The sequence below is a fragment of the Symphalangus syndactylus genome, chromosome 15, assembly GCF_028878055.3.
Source record: "Symphalangus syndactylus isolate Jambi chromosome 15, NHGRI_mSymSyn1-v2.1_pri, whole genome shotgun sequence".
NCBI lineage: Eukaryota > Metazoa > Chordata > Mammalia > Primates > Hylobatidae > Symphalangus > Symphalangus syndactylus.
In genome coordinates, this window is record NC_072437.2 from 83937767 (window position 1) to 83959862 (window position 22096).

The 22096-nt window shown below is 36.9% G+C and overlaps 1 protein-coding gene across 2 annotated transcripts in view; it reads left to right on the forward strand.

Annotated features, from left to right (window-relative positions):
- The window catches only part of LRRC63 (leucine rich repeat containing 63), a 67644-nt gene that overhangs the window by 37820 nt on the left and 7728 nt on the right, over positions 1-22096 (forward strand). For both annotated transcript variants that reach the window (XM_055244413.2, XM_055244412.2), the window contains 3 exons: positions 194-330; positions 8591-8674; positions 19800-20039. In XM_055244413.2, the coding sequence (XP_055100388.2) occupies positions 194-330; positions 8591-8674; positions 19800-20039 (461 nt within the window). The remainder of the gene's footprint in view (positions 1-193; positions 331-8590; positions 8675-19799; positions 20040-22096) is intronic.

A 22096-nucleotide genomic window follows, 5' to 3' on the forward strand; every position in this document is an offset into this window, starting at 1 on the left:
CCATATCATACCTATTAATGCTGGTCACTTGTTTTGAAGGTTGACCGAGGGTGTTTATTGAGTTACACGATATAGCCAGTTAATGTTGCTATAATGATTCTACATTAGTTCACAGAGTTTATAAAAGGTAAGAAATAATGATTTGCATACTTTATTATTCTGCTCATGTTTGTTTCTCTTTTCTGTTCCCCAGATATTATGTCTTAAAAATTTACAAATACTGAAATTGAGAAATAATCCTATCAAAGAAATTCCTTCTGAAATTCAACAACTTGAGTTCCTTAGGATTTTCAACATTGCTTTTAATTTAATTACTGTTCTTCCAATTGGGTAAGGTTGATGGTCTGAGATTATAAATACAGAAAATAATTCATAATTTTGAAAAAGATCAATTTCCCCTTTGAAAGCAGCTAGCAGCTTTTTGGCCATTTAGTAATTCGTATTCTATTCTAATTAGGTAATACGCTTCTTCTTATGGTGTTAAAAACAATCCTACCAGCTACATACAGAGCAATTAATATGGGTCTAGTGACTATACATCTAGAAACACATTATCTGAGTATGGGTTAAATTAACAGAAATTATCTAAAGCAGTTCAGGTGAGAGCCTTGCACCTGTCTCTTGACAGCCTTTTTGGATATGGAAAGAGCACTGAATTTGGGATGAGGAAATCTAGACCTTTGACTTTAAAGTTGATGATAATTATATATTTGATCTGGAGAAAGTAATTTAACCATTCTTGGCCTCAATTTCCTAATCTATAAACTAAGGAGATTGGCTTATATGATATCTAAGACCCTTTCAACTCCATAAGAATGCTGATATTTGGACATAAAAGAGATGGGTTTCTTCCCACGTATGGACTAGTAATTATTTAACTCCTAATGACAATTTTAAACCAAAACCTTAACCAAATGTCAAAACAAGATACTTATTCCAATCAGAGTTTAACAAATTGAATCTCTAAGTGCAAAGAGAAAGGGACTCATAAATAGTTGAATAATACTTTGCAAAGTAAGAGTCTTATCTGTAGTAATTAAGGAAGTGCATCCAGATTCATTTATAAAGGTGTTCATTCAGTATTGTTTGTAATTAATGATCTAACAAATTGTACATTCATAAACATTCAGTTATTTAAAAGAATAAGAAATTATATTTAAAAATTATACCATTTCTGTATAAAATACATATACATATCACACATTACACATTACATATATAAAAAGAAAGAATAAACACTAAAGAAGTAAGAATGTTACATATGGGTATTTTATTTCTGTTTGACTCATCTGGATTTTTCCACAGTACATAAACTGTATTTTCCCTGCCCTGACACTATCTGCCATTTCTCTAAGGAAATCCTGTTTCTTTTTTATTAGAAAATAGTGTTTAAAAGCCAAGATCTTGGTGTTGGGTATCCTCATCACCATTAGGATATCATTCCTTCTAAACCCTCTCATTGGAGAGAGCAAAGTAATATATGTATGTATACTAACCCATGTGTACACACATATCTGTAATTGTTTATATAGATATAAACACATATACAATTATATATATACACACACAGAACTATATACGTATAAATATGTATGTATATATGCAGCACCTAAACATTAATTCCTACTGGATAATCTATAATCATAATTATACACTTTCAATAATCATAACTACCATTTAAACAAAATAAAAATTCCTAAAGCAAGTGAAATGTGATTATAACTAAAAGGTCAACATTTTATTCATTGTTTAGATATTGGGCAAATAAGTATGCATTGTTGATTATAATCAAAAAGTTTGCAGAAGCTATTTTTAAAAAATATTAGTGTTTCTAAAATAAAGCGGTGTATTTTTATTAAATAACATAGGATATGTATGCATATCAAGGGAAGAGTGACAGCATATTAAAGCCAAGAATGAAAAACATAATGGGGAAAACTTAACTTTATTGACCTCGAAGAAGACTTCAAGCAAGCTCTGACATAATAAAAATGTTTATTTGCAAAGCTTGGTCAATGAAAACTCACCAGGAGGGCACTTACACAGTGAAGAATAAAGGTGCTGAATTCTTCATATCTAAGGGTTGTTGTCAGAACTCTACCTTGCTGAGCAAAGAAGACCTCACAGAGAGTGGTGAGACTTGGAGATCAGTAACTGAATTAAATTGAGTGAAATTTAGTGAACCAAACAATTATGTAATATATTTGAGATATTCTGGCTCCATGTAAATTCTGGAGTTTGGACATTATTACCATCACAAGCAATTGCACTGATACACTTTGAATGTTATACTTTCATTCTTGTAATTAATTCAGCAGATGTTCATGAAGCATCTATTAATACTGTGTGCTCCTAGGAGCTTGCCACCTAAAAGGAAGGCAGACAATTGAATACAATTGAGTAAAGTAAAATAATGGAGATGTACACAGTAAAATGTATGAGTTACATGTAACTCATTCTGAAGGGTGAGAGATGGTTCCCTGGAAGATGTAGTATTTGATCCAAAGATGACTGAGTGTGAATTAGGTGGATTAAATAGGAGAGACAACAAAGGATAGTTGGGCCGATGATAGGGTGGATATTTCTTCAATGAAAAGTTACAACGTATATGAAAAGAAGCAGCATATATAACATCAGATGGGAAATACAAGCAGTTTGCTGTTTTTGAAGCTTAGAGGGCAATGCCAAGTGGTAATAAATGGTACAGTAAGCAGGGACCAGATTATCTAGGAAGCCTTATGAGCTAAGGTAAAGAATTTATGCTGTATGCAACAAGAAACCATTACAGGTTTTCCATAGATGAGTGGTAGAGTCAAACTTACATTTTAGGTTATTCTAGTGGCAGTGTGGAGGATGGATGTGAGGGGATAAACAGAATTAAAGGTGACCAGTTGGAAGGCCATTGCAGTAGTTCAAGCAAGAGATGAAAAGAACTTGGACCAAGGCAGTGGTAGTGAGCATGGAGAAGGAGGAACAAATTGTTATGAAATTGAAGTAAAACCTGCAAGATCTAGAATTGAGACACAGAGGCAATAAGGAACAGAAGAGTCAAAGTAAAAAAAAAAAAAAGTCAAGGTAACGCCCAGATTTCTAGTTAGAGTGAAACAATTCAATCATGTAAAATATATTTATTGAGTATTTACTAAATACTGGGCTCTGTCCTAAGCATTGGGTTTAGGTTGTTAAAGGAAAAGGGGCATGATCTTTTCCCTTATGGGGTTTAGAATTCAGAGAAGGATACAGGAATTTTAATAAACACTATAATAAATATATGAATATATAAATATAAAACATTCTAAGGGCTTTGACTGAAAAGAACAATATGATGTCAGGAGAAAAAAAATTGAGTCACTAAGAAAGGTGTATCTGAGGAAATGACATTTAAGCACAAGTTTATAAATCCAGGCCAAGAATAGGAAAAAGAATATTCATGCAGTGGGAATAACATGCGAGGTAAGAGCTTGGACTCCTCAAAGGCTGACAGGAAGCCAGCATGGCTTAGAGTAAAACCCACGTGAGGTTTAGTAGTTGGATAGGGACTATATCCCATGAAGCTCTGAGGGTCGGGTGAAAATACTTATAATTTATTTAAAGTGCATTGAGAAGCCATTGGTTGTTTTTAATCACAAGAGTGGCAATGAAGGCTGAGGGAGTTTGAATGAAGGAAAATAATGAGTTTTGTTTTAGATTAACATGTTGATTTTAGATTTCTGTTTTCCATCACAAATCTGGACCTAGACCTATTAACTTCACAGGAGAGTTTTGTGCTGGAGATATTTCTGGAGAAACTTCTGTGTTTCAAATACAGACAGATAAAGAAGAAATTATAAAGACTGAGGAAAAGCCTCAAATTGCATAAAGAGAACCAAGTGTATCATGGAAGCCAGGGAAGTGGATTATTTTGAAAAAGAAGGATGACCAACAGTGTCAAATACAATAGAGAAGCTCAGTAAGAGTAAAGGTGAGAACAGTTTTAGTGGAATGATGGAAATAAAAGCCAGCTTGCAGTGGGTTGTGATGGAATGGGAAGAGAGAAATTGGTAATAATGAGTGTAGACCATTCTTTGTAGAGCTTTAGATGCAATGTGAGAAGAGAGATTAGATAAAAGCTATAGAGAATGTGGGATCTTAGAAACATTTGTGTTGTTAGTTTTTTAAAGACTCAGGCATATTTACAGGATGTTGGAAAGAAACGATTAGGGAATAGATTGAAGATGTGGAAGGATGACAGATGATGCAGAATTTCACAGGAGATGGGAGGGGAAGAAGTCATCAGCTCAGGTGGAGATTCTGGTCTTGAACAACAGGAGTCACCCTTATCTCCTAAAACTGGAGGTAGGTCCTAAAAATGAACATGTAAAATATATAGTTATATGGGTAAGAAAACAGGAAATTCATTTAGTCAACAAAGATTTATTTAGCTCCTATAATGCATCGGTTGAGAGAGATTACTATGAAATAACTTCAGATAATCTTTGAGAGCAAGAAGAATAATGATTGAAAAGAAGTTTTCAAGAAAGTTGTGATGATTTAGTATTGATATTGAGAGGAACGGAAAAGAACAGAGCACAGAAAAGTGAATGTTTGAGAGATGATGCTGTGGGCTTAGCTGAGACTGGAAACCAAGGATTCATGGTGACACGAATCTGCATTTCTGCTGATTATCTTCAGTAGCTCAGTCATTCATGTGTAAGATGGAGAAGGTAGATTTTAGCCTCAATAAAAAGACTTCTTTGGGAATGTCCATAGCAGTTTTATCTGCGATATCCTGAAAAAGTCTGCAATTCAAATGTCCATCAACAAAACAGTGGAAAACCTAATTGTTTTTATTCGCAATAATCAAAAGATGGTAACAACTCAAATGTCCATTAACAGATTAATTAATGAATAAATAAAACGTGATATATACATACGTAGAATATTATTCATCCTGAAAACAGAATGAAATGCTAGTACATGCTACAACAACAATGAGCCTTTTGAAAACATTACGCTAGGTGGAATAAGTCAGATACAGAAGGATAAACATTGTGTTATTGTGCTTATATAAGGTACCTAGAATAGACAAATTTACAGAGACAGAAAGTGGAATATAGTTACCTGGGGCTGAGGTATAGCAGAGACAGGGGAATTGGGAGTAGCTGTTCAATGGATATAGAGTTTCTGTTTGGGATGATGGGAAAGTTCTGGAAATACAGATAGTGCTGATGGTTGCATAATACTGTAATTGTAATTAATGCTGCTGAATGGCACACTTACTGGCTAAAATGGCAGATTTTATGTTATCTATATTTTATAACAAAAAATACATAGAGCCTGGGCAACATGGTAAAATCCCATCTCTACAAAAAAATACAAAAAATTAGCTGTGCACAGTGGTATGTACTTGTAGTCTCAGCTACATAGGAGGCTAAGGTGGGAGGAGCACTTGAGCCTGGGAAGTTGAGGCTGCAGTGAGCTTTGGACAACAGAGTAAGACCCTGTCTCAAAAAATATATATATACATATATATACATATATATATACATATATACATATATATATACATATATACCTATATATACATATATACATATATATACATATATACCTATATATACATATATACATATATATACACATATATATATAGTTATTAGTAACCTCAGTGTTTTTGTCTTTCCTCCTAGTCTTCCTTCTTTCTAAAATTTTTAGGTATAATTTATATACAATAAAATGCACAAATCTTAGGTATTTGATTCAAAGTGTTTAACAAATATATGCACCCATATAACTACTATCCAAAACAAGATATGGGGTATTCCCATTATCCTAGAAAGTTTACCCTAGAAATGTCCTTATGTACATTTCTAGTCAATTCCCAGACTTCTAACATCATAGACTTATTTCGCCTGTTCTGGAAAATTCTAAAAGTTGATTGATACAACAAATGTTTTTCTTTTTTCTGTTCCCAAAGATTTTGTAGAAAAGATAAAAGATACAAAAGGGAGAAAAAGGGAGGTGCAGTGAAGTAAAGGACAGAGACATGTTTTAGACTCATGCCCTGAGGTTATGCAGAAACAACTGTCACAAAGGTTAAAACAAAAAGTCTTTATCTTTTTCTCAGTGGATAGCAGGAGAAAAATGACATAGGAAATGGCTACTTCAACTAAGGGAGTCAAATCTTTGCCTTACTTGTTTGACTCAATTTGCTTTAATTGGCAGCTAGGTTCTTTGGGAAAGAGAAACTATTTGGAACAAAAAGAACCTAACAGCCTACTTGAAAGCCCTGTCTTAAGAGCAGATCTGAAATTATACACATTTATTTCCCCATATTGTTATTTATTAAAGAAGGGGATTAAATTACCTTGCCTCCACATATCTGATGAAAAGGGATAGCTACATTTTATTTCATACCAAATTGGATAAATTGCTTAACCTCTTATAGCTTCCATTTTTTTAATCTGTAAAAAACAATCCTACATTGGTATGTTAAAAGATCATTCTAAATTGCCATATAGTAGGCTTTTAATAAATATATCAGTGTGGTGGTCATCACTGTTAATACATGAAATTATTATTGCTAGTCTAATCTTGCAAGCTAACAGTAGGGCTCTAGTTTAGGTGGCTCATTGGCCAATAATATGCTAATAAATAAAGCAATGAAATAAACGTAAAAAGTTTTACATATCCTAAAAAATGTGATAGATTTGGTACTGGTGGGACATAGAGTATCAGACCAAACTGAGGCTGTCTGAACAGATTTTCTCTGTAAAAGTCATATATAGATGACATAAATTTCAACTCTAGAACCTGTTCAGCTTCCTCAGTGCTGCCTACACCTGTTACATCTCACAATCAGCAGGAATATGTCATCCATAGTGAAAGCCTGGAACCAAACTAGGTTGCCAGAGCCAAAGTAATAAGGGAAGATAGAATGACTCCAGAAACTGCCTTAGGCAAGAAAATGATATGATATTGAATTGAAAGACAGAGCAAATGGTATTAACATTTTCTTTACAGAGATGATAAGAAGTCAGAGATGAACATTGAATTGAATAGGCATTTCTTTTGTTTTCCTAGTCAATCTCATTAACTTCTCAGAGCAAATTATTTTAAATTAACTGGGGTCACCATTCCTTTCATTCAGTTATGATTTACTCAGCACTTAACGATGTACTAGACACTATGTAAGGCATTGGATATACGGAAATATGAAATGAATCCGTGCCCTCTAGAAGCTCATAATTTTAGGAGGCAGACATTTATTGCACAATGTGATGGGTACTATGAGAGAGTAAGCAGAGAAGTAAGGAAGAGGCATCTCACCCAGTCTGAAGGATTTGGGAAGAGTTTGTTGGAAGAGATGACATCTGAGCCAAGACAAAAAATGAAAAGACAATGATGAGAGTCAAGCTTGGGGAAATTTTACGTGTTATTTAGAGATATGTGAGAACTGGTTAATTCAGGGAATTTTAGCAAATAAATGCTGGACCACAGAGGAATATGGGGGTTGTGAGAGGCAAGCTGGACAAGTAGCATGGGACCAGATCATGAGGACCTTTATATGCCATGTTAAGATAGTAGGAAGTTAGTGAAAAATTCTGCTCATGATGCCTTAGTTGAAAATCATACAAATAACTTCCCACCTTTTATTTATATGGAAAACAAGAAAGTCTTTGAGAACAGCACATACAGAGAAGGGGGTGTTTACTAGGAATTATGATGACTATGATACTGAGCCCTTGAATTCCAGTCTTCAAGAAGCAATTCCCACTTCCAACCCCTAGGAGTCAGGGCTTCTGACAGCACAGCTACGTTTTTACAGAGTGTTTGTATTCTTTGGTTCTCACCTTTAGGTACTTGTCTTGATGGAAAGAAAGATCAAAGGTATTTTACTAGAAAAGTCTTAATGCAATTGTAGTGGGTTGAATAGCATCCCTCAGAAATTCATGTCCATATAGAACCTCAGAATGTGACCTTATTTGGAGATAGGGTCTTTGCAGATGCAGTTAGTTAATATAAGGTCATACTTACACTAACTTGGATAAGGGTGGGTCCCAAATTTAATGGCTATTGTCCCTATAAGAAAGGCATGTGAAGACAAAGGCAGAGGTTGGAGTTATGCTGCCACAAGCCATGGAATGCCAAAGATGGCAGGCAACCACTGGGAGCTGGGGGAGAAGCAAGGGATAGTTTCTCCCTCAGAGCCTCTGAAGCGAACCAGCCCTGCTAACACCTTCATTTCAGACTTCTGGCCCCCTGAACTGTGAGAAAATACATTTCTGTTACTTTAAGCCACCCAGATTATGGTAGTTTGTTACGAAACTAATGCAACAACAACAACAAAAAAGTATCTTAGTGATAATGAAAATTTTTCTAAATAGGGCTTTGTCCACTCCAAAAATCTCAAACTGGTCTTAATGGATAGATGACTAATTCTTAGGAATTTTCATAGTAATTACACGATCTATAATGAAAAGAAGTCTATATAAATTTCAAGATCTTAGAAATCTGGTTTCTATACTCCTGCCTCCTTACTCAAGTACTTATTTATTCCCAGTGATGATACATAACCATTTCTACAATTAATTTTCTCTTTCTATTTAAGGTTATTTTCCTTGTCTTATCTTGAAGAACTTGATGTTTCCTATAATGAACTTACTTTTATTCCAAATGAAATTCAGAAACTCAGGTATTTTGGAAGTACATAGAAAGTTATATGCCCCTTAATTATATATTTAATAATGATTGTGATGGAGAAAATTGAGTCCTTTCATTTATTTAATAGCTATAAAATGTAATCTGTGAAGTACAAAGTTTACCAAACATGTAATTTGAATGATTGGCGTACAGTATTTTTAATATATAACATTTCCAGAAATTATTTAAAGAACAGTACAGATGACTACTTAACAGAATGATAAGCTACTTATGTCCATTTGTCTGTGTTTGTACCTGTGGCTCTTATTATGTTTCATTTATTTTTTGTAAGGAAATACATTTACACAAAATGCTAAAAATACAAAATATAATTTTAATGGAAAGCATCAATTCTTTCTAACATTAATAAAAGTCTGGAGTTTATCTACGTCCTTCTAGGTCAGTAATTTTTTTTTATTATTATACTTTAAGTTTTAGGGTACATGTGCACAATGTGCAGGATTGTTACATATGTATCCATGTGCCATGTTGGTGTGCTGCACCCATTAACTCGTCATTTAGCATTAGGTATATCTCCTAATACTGTCACTCCCCCCTCCCCCCACCCCACAACAGTCCCCAGAGTGTGATGTTCCCCTTCCTGTGTCCATGTGTTCTCATTGTTCAATTCCCACCTATGAGTGAGAACATGCGGTGTTTGGTTTTTTTGTCCTTGAGATAGTTTACTGAGAATGATGGTTTCCAGCTTCATCCATGTCCCTACAAAGGACATGAACTCATCATTTTTTATGGCTGCATAGTATTCCATGGTGTATATGTGCCACATTTTCTTAATCCAGTCTATCGTTGTTGGACATTTGGGTTTCTTCCAACTCTTTGCTATTGTGAATAGTGCCACAATAAACATATGTGTGCATGTGTCTTTATAGCAGCATGGTTTATAGTCCTTTGGGTATATACCCAGTAATGGGATGGCTGGGTCAAATGGTATTTCTAGTTCTAGATAGCTGAGGAATCGCCACACTGACTTCAACACTGGTTGAACTAGTTTACAGTCCCACCAACAGTGTAAAAGTGTTCCTATTTCTCCACATCCTCTCCAGCACCTGTTGTTTCCTGACTTTTTAATGATTGCCATTCTAACTGGTGTGAGATGGTATCTCATTGTGGTTTTGATTTGCATTTCTCTGATGGCCAGTGATGATGAGCATTTTTTCATGTGTTTTTTGGCTGCATAAATGTCTTCTTTTGAGAAGTGTCTGTTCATGTCCTTTGCCCACTTTTTGATGGAGTTGTTTGTTTTTTTCCTGTAAATTTGTTTGAGTTCATCGTAGATTCTGGATATTAGCCCTGTGTCAGATGAGTAGGTTGCAAAAATTTTCTCCCATTTTGTAGGTTGCCTGTTCACTCTGATAGTAGTTTCTTTTGCTGTGCAGAAGCTCTTTAGTTTAATTAGATCCCATTGGTCAATTTTGGCTTTTGTTGCCATTGCTTTTGGTGTTTTAGACATGAAGTCCTTGCCCACGCCTATGTCTTGAATGGTATTGCCTAGGTTTTCTTCTAGGGTTTTTATGGTTTTAGGTCTAACATTTAAGTCTTTAATCCATCTTGAATTAATTTTTGTATAAGGTGTAAGGAAGGGATCCAGTTTCAGCTTTCTACATATGGCTAGCCAGTTTTCCCAGCACCATTTATTAAATAGGGAATCTTTATCCCATTGCTTGTTTTTGTCAGGTTTGTCAAAGATCAGATAGTTGTAGATATGCGGCATTATTTCTGAGGGCTCTGTTCTGTTCCACTGATCTATGTCTCTGTTTTGGTACCAATACCATGTTGTTTTGGTTACTGTAGCCTTGTAGTATAGTTTGAAGTCAGGTAGCGTGATGCCTCCAACTTTGTTCTTTTGGCTTAGGATTGACTTGGCGATGCGAGCTCTTTTTTGGTTCCATATGAACTTTAAAGTAGTTTTTTCCAATTCTGTGAAGAAGGTCATTGGTAGCTTGATGGGGATGGCATTGAATCTATAAATTACCTTGGGCAGTATGGCCATTTTCACGATATTGATTCTTCCAACCCATGAGCATGGAATTTTCTTCCATTTGTTTGTATCCTCTTTTATTTCATTGAGCAGTGGTTTGTAGTTCTCCTTGAAGAGGTCCTTCACATCCCTTGTAAGTTGGATTCCTAGGTATTTTATTCTCTTTGAAGCAATTGTGAATGGGAGTTCACTCATGATTTGGCTCTCTGTTTGTCTGTTATTGGTGTACAAGAACGCTTGTGATTTTTATACATTGATTTTGTATCCTGAGACTTTGCTGAAGTTGCTAATCAGCTTAAGGAGATTTTGGGCTGAGACAATGGGGTTTTCTAGATATACAATCATGTCATCTGCAAACAGGGACAATTTGACTTCCTCTTTTCCTAATTGAATACCCTTTATTTCCTTCTCCTGCCTGATTGCTCTGGCCAGAACTTCCAGCACTATGTTGAATAGGAGTGGTGAGAGAGGGCATCCCTGTCTTGTGCCAGTTTTCAAAGGGAATGCTTCCAGTTTTTGCCCATTCAGTATGATATTGGCTGTGGGTTTGTCATAGATAGCTCTTATTATTTTGAGATACGTCCCATCAATACCTAATTTATTGAGAGTTTTTAGCATGAAGGGTTGTTGAATTTTGTCAAAGGCCTTTTCTGCATCTATTGAGATAATCATGTGGTTTTTGTCTTTGGTTCTGTTTATATGCTGGATTACATTTATTGATTTTCATATGTTGAACCAGCCTTGGATCCCAGGGCTGAAGCCCACTTGATCATGGTGGATAAGCTTTTTGATGTGCTGCTGGATTCGGTTTGCCAGTATTTCATTGAGGATTTTTGCATCAATGTTCATCAAGGATATTGGTCTGAAATTCTCTTTTTTGGTTATGTCTCTGCCAGGCTTTCATATCAGGGTGATGCTGGCCTCATAAAATGTGTTAGGGAGGATTCCCTCTTTTTCTATTGATTGGAATAGTTTCAGAAGGAATGGTACCAGTTCCTCCTTGTACCTCTGGTAGAATTCGGCTATGAATCCATCAGGTCCTGGACTCTTTTTGGTTGGTGAGCTATTGATTATTACCACAATTTCAGAGCCTGTTATTGGTCTATTCAGAGATTCAACTTCCTCCTGTTTTAGTCTTGGGAGGGTGTATTTGTCGAGGAATTTATCCATCTCTTCTAGATTTTCTAGTTTATTTGCGTAGAGGTGTTTGTAGTATTCTCTGATGGTAGATTGTATTTCTGTGGGATCAGTGGTGATATCCCCTTTTTCATTTTTTATTGCATCTATTTCATTCTCTTTTCTTCTTTATTAGTCTTGCTAGCGGTCTATCAATTTTGTTGATCTTTTCAAAAAACCAGCTCCTGGATTCATTAATTTTTTGAAGGGTTTTTTGTGTCTCTATTTCCTTCAGTTCTGCTCTGATTTTAGTTATTTCTAGCCTTCTGCTAGTTTTTGAATGTGTTTGCTCTTGCTTTTCTAGTTCTTTTAATTGTGATGTTAGGGTGTCAATTTTGGATCTTTCCTGCTTTCTCTTGTGGGCATTTAGTGCTATAAATTTCCCTCTACACACTGCTTTGAATGTGTCCCAGAGATTCTGGTATGTTGTGTCTTTGTTCTCATTGGTTTCAAAGAACATCTTTAGTTCTGCCTTCATTTCGTTATGTACCCAATAGACATTCAGGAGCAGGTTGTTCAGTTTCCATATAGTTGAGCAATTTTGAGTGAGTTGCTTAATCCTGAGTTCTAGTTTGATTGCACTGTGGTCTGAGAGACAGTTTGTTATAATTTCTGTTCTTTTACATTTGCTGAGGAGAGCTTTACTTCCAACTATGTGGTCAATTTTGGAATAGCTGTGGTGTGGTGCTGAAAAAAATGTATATTCTGTTGATTTGGGGTGGAGAGTTCTGTAGATGTCTATTAGGACCGCTTGGTGCAGAGCTGAGTTCAATTCCTGGGTATCCTTGTTAACTTTCTGTCTCGTTGATCTGTCTAATGTTGACAGTAGGGTGTTAAAATCTCCCATTATTATTGTGTGGGAGTCTAAGTCTCTCTGTAGGTCACTCAGGACTTGCTTTATGAATCTGGGTGCTCCTGTGTTGAGTGCATGTATATTTAGGATAGTTAGCTCTTCTTGTTGAATTGATCCCTTTACCATTATGTAATGGCCTTCTTTGTCTCTTTTGATCTTTGTTGGTTTAAAGTCTATTTTATCAGAGACTAGGATTGCAACCCCTGCCTTTTTTTGTTTTCCCTTTGCTTGGTAGATCTTCCTCCATCCCTTTATTTTGAGTCTATGTGTGTCTCTGCATGTGAGATGGGTTTCCTGAATACAGCACACTGTTGGGTCTTGACCTCTTATCCAATTTTCCAGTGTGTGTCTTTTAAATGGAGCATTTAGCCCATTTACATTTAAAGTTAATATTGTTATGTGTGAATTTGATCCTGTCATTATGATGTTAGCTGGTTATTTTGCTCGTTAGTTGATGCAGTTTCTTCCTAGCCTCAATGGTCTTTACAATTTGGCATGTTTTTGCAGTGGCTGGTACCTGTTGTTCCTTTCCATGTTTAGTGCTTCCTTCAGGAGCTCTTTTAGGGCAGGCCTGGTGGTGACAAAATATCTCAGCATTTGCTTGTCTGTAAAGTATTTTATTTCTCCTTCAATTATGAAGCTTAGTTTGGCTGGATATGAAATTCTGGGTTGAAAATTCTTTTCTTTAAGAATGCCAAATATTGGCCCCCACACTCTTCTGGCTTGTAGAGTTTCTGCCGAGAGATCAGCTGTTAGTCTGATGGGCTTCCCTTTGTGGGTAACCCGACCTTTCTCTCTGGCTGCCCTTAACATTTTTTCCTTCATTTCAACTTTGGTGAATCTGACAATTATGTGTCTTGGGGTTTCTCTTCTCGAGGAGTATCTTTGTGGCATTCTCTGTATTTCCTGAATCTGAATGTTGGCCTGCCTTGCTAGATTGGGGAAGTTCTTCTGGATAATATCTTGCAGAGTGTTTTCCAACTTGGTTCCATTCTCCCCGTCACTTTCAGGTACACCAATCAGACATAGGTTTGGTCTTTTCACATAGTCCCATATTTCTTGGAGGCTTTGTTTGTTTCTTTTTGTTCTTTTTTCTCTAAACTTCCCTTCTCGCTTCATTTCATTCATTTCATCTTCCATCAGTGATACCCTTTCTTCCAGTTGATCGCATCGGCTACTGAGGCTTCTGTATTCTTCACGTAGTTCTCGAAACTTGGCTTTCAGCTCCGTCAGCTCCTTTAAGCACTTCTCTGCATTGGTCATTTTAGTTATACATTCGTCTAATTTTTTTTCAGTTTTTAACTTCTTTGCCATTGGTTTGAATTTCCTCCTGTAGCTCGGAGTAGTTTGATTGTCTGAAGCCTTCTTCTCTCAACTCGTCAAAGTCATTCTCCATCCAGCTTTGTTCCATTGCTGGTGAAGAACTGGTTCCTTTGGAGGAGGAGAGGCGCTCTGCTTTTTAGAGTTTCCAGTTTTTCTGCTCTGTTTTTTCCCCATCTTTGTAGTTTTTTCTACTTTTGGTCTTTGATGATGGTGATGTACAGTTGGGTTTTTGGTGTGGGTGTCCTTTCTGTTTGTTAGTTTTCCTTCTACCAGACAGGACCCTCAGCTGCAGGTCTGTTGGAGTTTGCTAGAGGTCCACTCCAGACCCTGTTTGCCTGGGTGTCAGCAGCGGTGGCTGCAGAACAGTCGATTTTCGTAAACCGCAAATTCAACTGTCTGATCGTTCCTCTGGAAGTTTTGTCTCAGAGGATTACCCGGCCGAGTGAGGTGTCAGTCTGTCCCTACTGGGGGTGCCTCCCAGTTAGGCTGCTCAGGGGTGAGGGACCCACTTTAGGAGGCAGTCTGCCCGTTCTCAGATCTCCAGCTGCGTGCTGGAAGAACCACTACTCTCTTCAAAGCTGTCAGACAGGGACATTTAAGTCTGCAGAGGTTACTGCTGACTTTTTGTTTGTCTGTGCCCTGCCCCCAGAGGTGGAGCCTACAGAGGCAGGCAGGCCTCCTTGAGCTGTGGTGGGCTCCACCCAGTTCGAGCTTCTTGGCTGCTTTGTTTACCTAAGCAAGCCTGGGCAATGGTAGGCACCCCTCCCCCAGCCTCACTGCCGCCCTACAGTTTGATCTCAGACTGCTGTGCTAGCAATCAGCGAGACTCCGTGGGCGTAGGACCCTGCAAGCCAGGTGCGGGACACAATCTCCTGGTGTGCTGTTTTCCAAGCCCGTTGGAAAAGCACAGTATTAGGGTGGGAGTGACCCGATTTTCCAGGTGCCGTCTGTCACCTCTTTCTTTGACTAGGAAAGGGAACTCCCTGACCCCTTGCGCTTCCCTAGTGAGACAATGCCTCGCCCTGCTTCGGCTCGGCTCGTGCACGGTGCGCTAAACCGACTGTCCTGCACCCACTGTTTGGCACTCCCTAGTGAGATGAACCCAGTACCTCAGATGGAAATGCAGAAATCACCCGTCTTCTGCATCTCTCACGCTGGGAGCTGTAGACCGGAGCTGTTCCTGTTCGGCCGTCTTGGCTCCACCCCACTATACTGTTTTTTTTTTTTTTTTTTTTTTTTTATTATACTTTAGGGTTTTAGGGTACATGTGCACAATGTGCAGGTTTGTTACATATGTATCCATGTGCCATGTTGATTTCCTGCACCCATTAATTCGTCATTTAGCATTAGGTGTATCTCCTAATGCTGTCCCTCCCCCCTCTCCCCACCCCACAACAGTCCCCGGAGCGTGATGTTCCCCTTCCTGTGTCCATGAGTTCTCATTGTTCAATTCCCACCTATGAGTGAGAACATGTGACTTCAGAATAATTTTTAATAACTAGTAGGGAGATTATTTTTCAATAATAGTCTCTTAACTATTCTCTTTAGAACATAATCTTTGAGATCATTTTGTATAATTTCTAGCACATCCAGCAACACACATAATCACAAAGTTAGAATTTTACTTGCAATTGCATAGAGTTTACTCATCAATTTGGGAGAATTTATATTTTTGATGATAAATTTTTCTACTCTAAAACATTTTTTTCATTTTTTCAGATCTTGTTTTATGTTCTTCATAAGAATTTATGACTCACTTCATATTTTCCTTAATAACCTTTTCTGAGTGTTTCATAATTGTGATTGTTACTATGAATGTAATGTAATATTTCTCTTATTTCCACTTGTTTCTAATTATTGTCAGTACAGAATAGAGAAAAGCTATGTACTTCTTTACATTAACTTAAAACTAATGTACGTAACCAAGTTCTCCCGTTAGTTCCGATTTAGTTTTACTACATTTTATTTTGTTTCCTAGGAACATAATCTTCCATTTAGCAGAATGAGATAATTTTATCTTTGCATTTAAAATATTTAAATCAATTATTTAATTTCCTATGTGACAATCTCTATATTTTAGTAGGAGAATTCAGCCTGTTCATATTTATTATGACCAACATATTTAATTTTTTGCTTTTCATTTTACTTTGTACTTATTTATTTACTTTCCCCTTTTTGTACCTATTTTTTAAGGATGCTGTTTGTTTTCTTTTTAAATTTTTGAATTTATTTTATTTTTAATTTTTAGAGACAGGATCTCACTCTGTCGCCCAGGCTGGAGTGCAGTGGCATGATCACAGCTCACTGCAGCCTTGAACTCCTGGACTCACAATTCTCCTGCCTCAGCCTCATGAACAGCTGGCACTATAGGTGTACACCACCATGCCTCGCTAATTTTTTTATATTTTGTAGAGACGGGGGTCTCACTATGTTGCCCAAGCTGGTCTCAAACTCCTAGCCTCAAGTGATCCTACCACCTCTTTTTTTCTATCTTATTAATTTTGGCATTCTATTGTACTACCCTAATCTGTTAGTGGCTATCTTTCCTTTTCCCAAACTCATAATCGAACACATTTTCTTTAATATTTTATAAAGGCAAAATAAAAACTACTTCCCCCACCATGATGGTCTGTCTCCCCACTGCTGCCTTCCACTGTTCGTTGAGACCTTTAGAACACTGTCATTTTCCTGCTTTCTTTCCAAACTCATCTTCCCCTTATCCAACTCTAGGCTTTGCTGAAATAGTTTAGAAACTTTTGTTTCAGATTCTCATTAGTATTTTCCTTTGCATCATGTCTCTTTTTATTAAAGAATGTTTATTTAGCACTTAAATCTTACAAGCATTTTAGTTCATTCTCCTTTTATATTTATCTGTATGTATTTCAAGACTCATTGTTTACAGCTGTTTTGCTCCTTTCCTCTCACCTGGAACCTGGCCGTGTGTCTTTTGATTCATTGGCTGTTGAGAGTTTTTCCTTAAGTATTTTCCTCAGATGGAATACATAGGTAATTTTTTCTCTGAATCTTTAACCCTGACAAATAAATGATGTCCTGAGTGAGTGGACAAGCTTTCATTCAGCGTGTCTCACAGTAGCCTCCATCATTGCGTCCTCCTCTAGTTTCCAGGGTGCTGGGGAGGCACCTGATGCCAGTTTGATTCTTTTTTCTTCCTAAGTGACTTTTCTTCTTAACTGGAAAGACTAAGATTCTCCCATAATCTTTGACCTTTCAGAATTTTATTAGATTATGCTTACAAGTTGTGTTTTTCTTAAACTGTCTTTCCCGGAATTCAGTGAATTCTTTGAATCAGCCAGCTCAAACTTCTCTTTTCTAGTTAAGAAAATATGTTTAAATAGTTCCTCTCCTTCTCCATCTGTTTCATATCTTCTTCATAAAATGCCTATTGTTTACATGTTAGGTCTCCTAGATCTGTCTTCCATGGTACCTAGATTTTTCTCATGGTTTTTCTTTCTTTCTTTATTTATTTTGTTTTGAATTATTTCTTCTACTTTGTCTTTGCCTCTAATTTGGATCCCCATGAAGATCATGTTCTTCTTTCATTCATCCACTTAACTTTTTAGTTTTACAAATCATGCATTTTGGTTCCAGAACATCTCTGTGTGTCTGTGTGTGCTGTATTTGAATCTTGTTTCCCCACCCCCCTCCCCAACTTTGTATCCATCCCTCCACAGAAGATGCTTGTCCCAGTACCTTTGCTTTGTGTGTTCTATGTGTTTTTCTCTTCTGGCCACTCTTTCTTCCATGCAAGTCCAATGGCAGTCACAGAACACCACTCAGAATGCTAAGAAAGTGAGTGGTGGACCAGGAGGAAGCTTCTCTGCACCTCAGGGTGCTCAGCTGCCAAGGCAGTCTCAACACAGAGCTATTCTAGCTTTAAGGATGGCTTAGCAGCCAGGTGCAGTGGCTCACACCTGTAATCCTAGCACTTTGGGAGGCCGAGGCGGGTGGATTGCCTGAGGTCAGGCATTCAAGACCAGCCTGGCCAACACGGCGAAACCCCGTCTCTACTAAAAATACAAAAAGTAGCCAGGCGTGGTGGTGGCGGACGCCTGTAATCCCAGCTACTTGTGAGGCTGAGGCAGGAGAATCACTTGAACCCAGGGGGCAGAGCTTGCAGTGAGCCGAGATCAGGCCACTTCACTCCAGCCTGGGCAACAGAATGAGACTCCATCTCAAAAAAAAAAAAAAATGTTTAGCCTGCCTAGCTCTCTTAGAACTCATTGAGGGGAAGGAGACAGCTAAACAGGTGTGTCCTTCGAGGTAAACCAACTCAGGCAGGGAGAGCCTCACCATGGCTATTCAGGTGAGCCGTGGTGAATGAACCTTCACTAGCATTTGCCTAGAGTGTGCCACACTCATTCTGATTGTCCACATAGAATTTGTATTTCTCAGCCTGGGCTACTGTAAAAAAACACCATAGGCTGGGCAGTTATAAAAAACAGAAATTTATTTCCCACAGCCTGGGAAGTCCAATATCAAGGCCCCCGCAGATGTGGTGTCTGGTGAGGGCCCACTTCCTCATAGATAGCCATCTTCTCACTCTAACCTCACATGGCAGAAGGGATGAGTGCTCTCTCAAGTCTCTTTTATAAGGGCACTAATCTCACGCATGAGGGCTCCTGCCCTGACCTAGTCACCTGCTAAAGGCCCCACCTTCAAATACCATCAACTTAAGGTGGAAATTTCAATATTTGAATTTTGGGGGGACAGAAACATCAGACCAGAGCAGGGCTCTTTGCTGCCGGCCCCTAGGCTTGTGATTTGTGCAGAAGAAAAGGTGGCCATGCCAGCTCTCTCATTCAGGACTGAGGCAGAGCCTGGGGTCTTGCTCACGTTTCTCAGACCATGAGAGATGAATTAGTCAAACTCTGGTTGAGGGATAAAGAGAGCTGAGGTGCCATCTTCCTAGCCTCATTGTTTTAAATACCCTTGTTGATCACATTTTAATGTTATAAGCAGGAGTCATAAATAAGTTACACTGTGTAGATATGAAATGTGAAACTAGACTGTAAATGAGAATCTAGAGGCCCTCAGCAGTTTGTTTCCTAAAGTTCATATATCAGCCTTTTCACCTCTAATACATTTGACAAGTTGGACCAGCCTTTGATTTGATTTTTATGTGTCTCTCATGAACAGACTCTTTTCTGTCTGCTTCTAGGACTAATTAGAAAGGAGATACATGACTGTACAAAAATACCATTGAGGCAAGTGAAAATAAGAAAATCAGTAATGTTGGTTCTCTTTGAATAAATAATAAGGGTTATTAGAAGTAATTGACACAGAAAAAACCCAGAGGACCCAGTTAACGAAAAGTCAAAGCACAAAGTAGCACATATGTTTTGATAGCATAAATTTCACTATTTTGATTGGGCTTGAATATGTGTTGATGTTTAATTTGTCTATGAAAATATATTCTGTGTATCATACTATACTATATTTTATGTAATATGACACTGATTAGTCTTGTGTTTGTGGATATTTTTTCATAGTGATGACATATTGCAAAAATCCAAACTATATACTTAAACCGTGCTATTCACTCAAATGCACTTATTTGCATAATACTATATTGGTTCAATTGTTTTATAAATTAATTCTCTTGATTCTAAAGAAATACTTAAATTCATACTTGTATTTTATTGGTACTAGTTTGATGCCAATTTTCATGAACAATTGAGGCAGAATTTTACTTTAATATTATGAATTGTATAATACCTTTTAAAGTGTGGTTTCCTTTATTTACAGATCACTTGAAAAACTGACTGTCGATGGGAATGAACTGAATTTTTTCCCACATGGAATTTTGAAACTTAACCTGACAAAAATTCAGTTTGAGAATAATTTCACTCATCCTTGTTTTTGGAGAGATAATTCTTTGAATAATCCACAACAACTTACTCAAATTATTTCTTTGTTCATTGTCCAAAATAAACTACATAAATTTTATGATAAGATCCCAGTAGAAGTCCAGAAGTTACTAAAATGGTGAGCAAATGTTGAAGCCCTTTTAACCAAAATACTCCTTTAAGCATTTAAAGTGGTGAGCAAATGCTGAAGCCCTTTTAACCAAAATATACCTTTAAGCATTTAAAATGTTCTTCATTACAGGCTTAGATGACAGTGTTACTAACACGCACACGTACTCCATGACACACACAAAACCATACACACAATTCTTCAAATCACTCCATCCAGTTCTACACGTATAATAATGTAGTCTGAATCCGGCCCCATTGTGTGATATTCTCAAGTTGTTACTTAAATCCAGTGTGAAATGTGAGTTGTCTCTATGGCTGTTGCATAAATCTTTTCTATAAATTTCTAAGGTCATAGAAGTGGATTCTTCCAAAAAAATTATTTGGCTCCAGACACACTCTTCTGGGTGGTGTTTCACTCCATTGGGATTGTCATGGAGACCAGGAATAGAGCAGGCATGCATGTAGTAACCTCCCTCAGGGTATCAATGACCAGTGTTGGAACCATTGCCTAATCTCAAGACCAGGGTACTTAAACTCCCACATCCTTACAGTCCACTTAGGCTTGTCGCTTATTTTCTTCAGATGGTAGAAGACCATTTATATTGAATTATTTACCATCAGTGCTTAGGTTATTAATTTAACAAATATTTGCTATATGCCTAAGTAAAATGGCTTCCCAGGAATATATAAATTATAAACATTGACTCAATAAAAGGCAGAAAACCTAAACAGCCTAGTAACTATTGGAGAAATTGAACAGTGGTTAAAAATCTACCAGTGAAAAAGGAACCAGAAGTTTTTGATTTTAATGTATTAAGATGTCAATATTCATGAATGCACATGAGAAAGTAAGAAAAATCACAAAGGCAGTAATTTTTTTGAAGAATTATAACCTAACTAGCGTGTGGTAAACAGATATGAGATCATGAAATTTGGATTCACCACAAGGTACTTGGGAAGCTGAACTTGAGATTCCTGAATTAAATGTGGACCCCAAAAGAGGCTAAATGGTCCCAGAGCAGCGAACTAACTCTCCCAGCAGAAAAAAAGTTTTTGAGAGAAACATCCTTGATTTAGACTGTAAAGGTTCCAGAAAATTACATTCAAATGAATATTAGCTCACAGCTTGAAGAAATTTCTAAATATATGAGGAAACGAGCCACCAGGAAAAAAGCAAAACAAACAGATACTAATTTCCAAGGACCTACGATATTAGTATTGCAACTATGACCAGGAAAATATGAGAAAGAAATGTTAAGTAAAATGAAATTCTAGAAACTAAAAATATAATAGTTAACATTAACTCAATGCATGAGTTAAATAGCAGATTACACACACCTGAAGAGAGATCTGAAGAAATTATAGTAGATATGTAGACAGGAGGTAAAGAGATTGGAGAAAAAAGGACAAGATTTAACATACACTTGGAGACTCAGAAAGTGAGAACAGAGAGAATGGTGGGAGTCATTATTCAATGAGATAATGGCTTCAGATTCTTAGAAGTAATAAAAGATGTGAATTTGCAGACATCATCGGGAGCGCTATAAAAGCTAAGTAAAATACCTTGTGGTAAAACTGAAGAACCCCAAAGACAAAGATAAGAACCTAAAATCAGCCAGGAAAAAGAAAATCACTTACAAAAAACAACAAATCAACTGCCAGCAACAGTGGACCAGTGACTGAAAAAAAATATTATTTTGCCCAGCAAAGCTTTCAAGAACAAGAGAAAACATGGTATTTTCAGATAAACCAAAACAGAATTTACTCCCAATAAATTTTCACCAAAGGAAGTTGCAAAGGATATACATCAAAAAAAGAAAAATGATTCCAGAAGCAAGTTCTGAGAGGCAAGAAGGAATGGTGAGAAAAGCAGTTGGAAAATATGTAGGTAAACAAACATGATCTCTACGAAATACTAATAACAATGTCTATGATATGGGGTTTAAAAAGTATAACTAAAACCAGACATCAAACAGTTAGAAATATAATTTTTAAAAGATACTTTTTATGATAGGAAGAAATAAACCTAGTGTAGGAATATATTAAGTGAAAAATGTGCAAAAC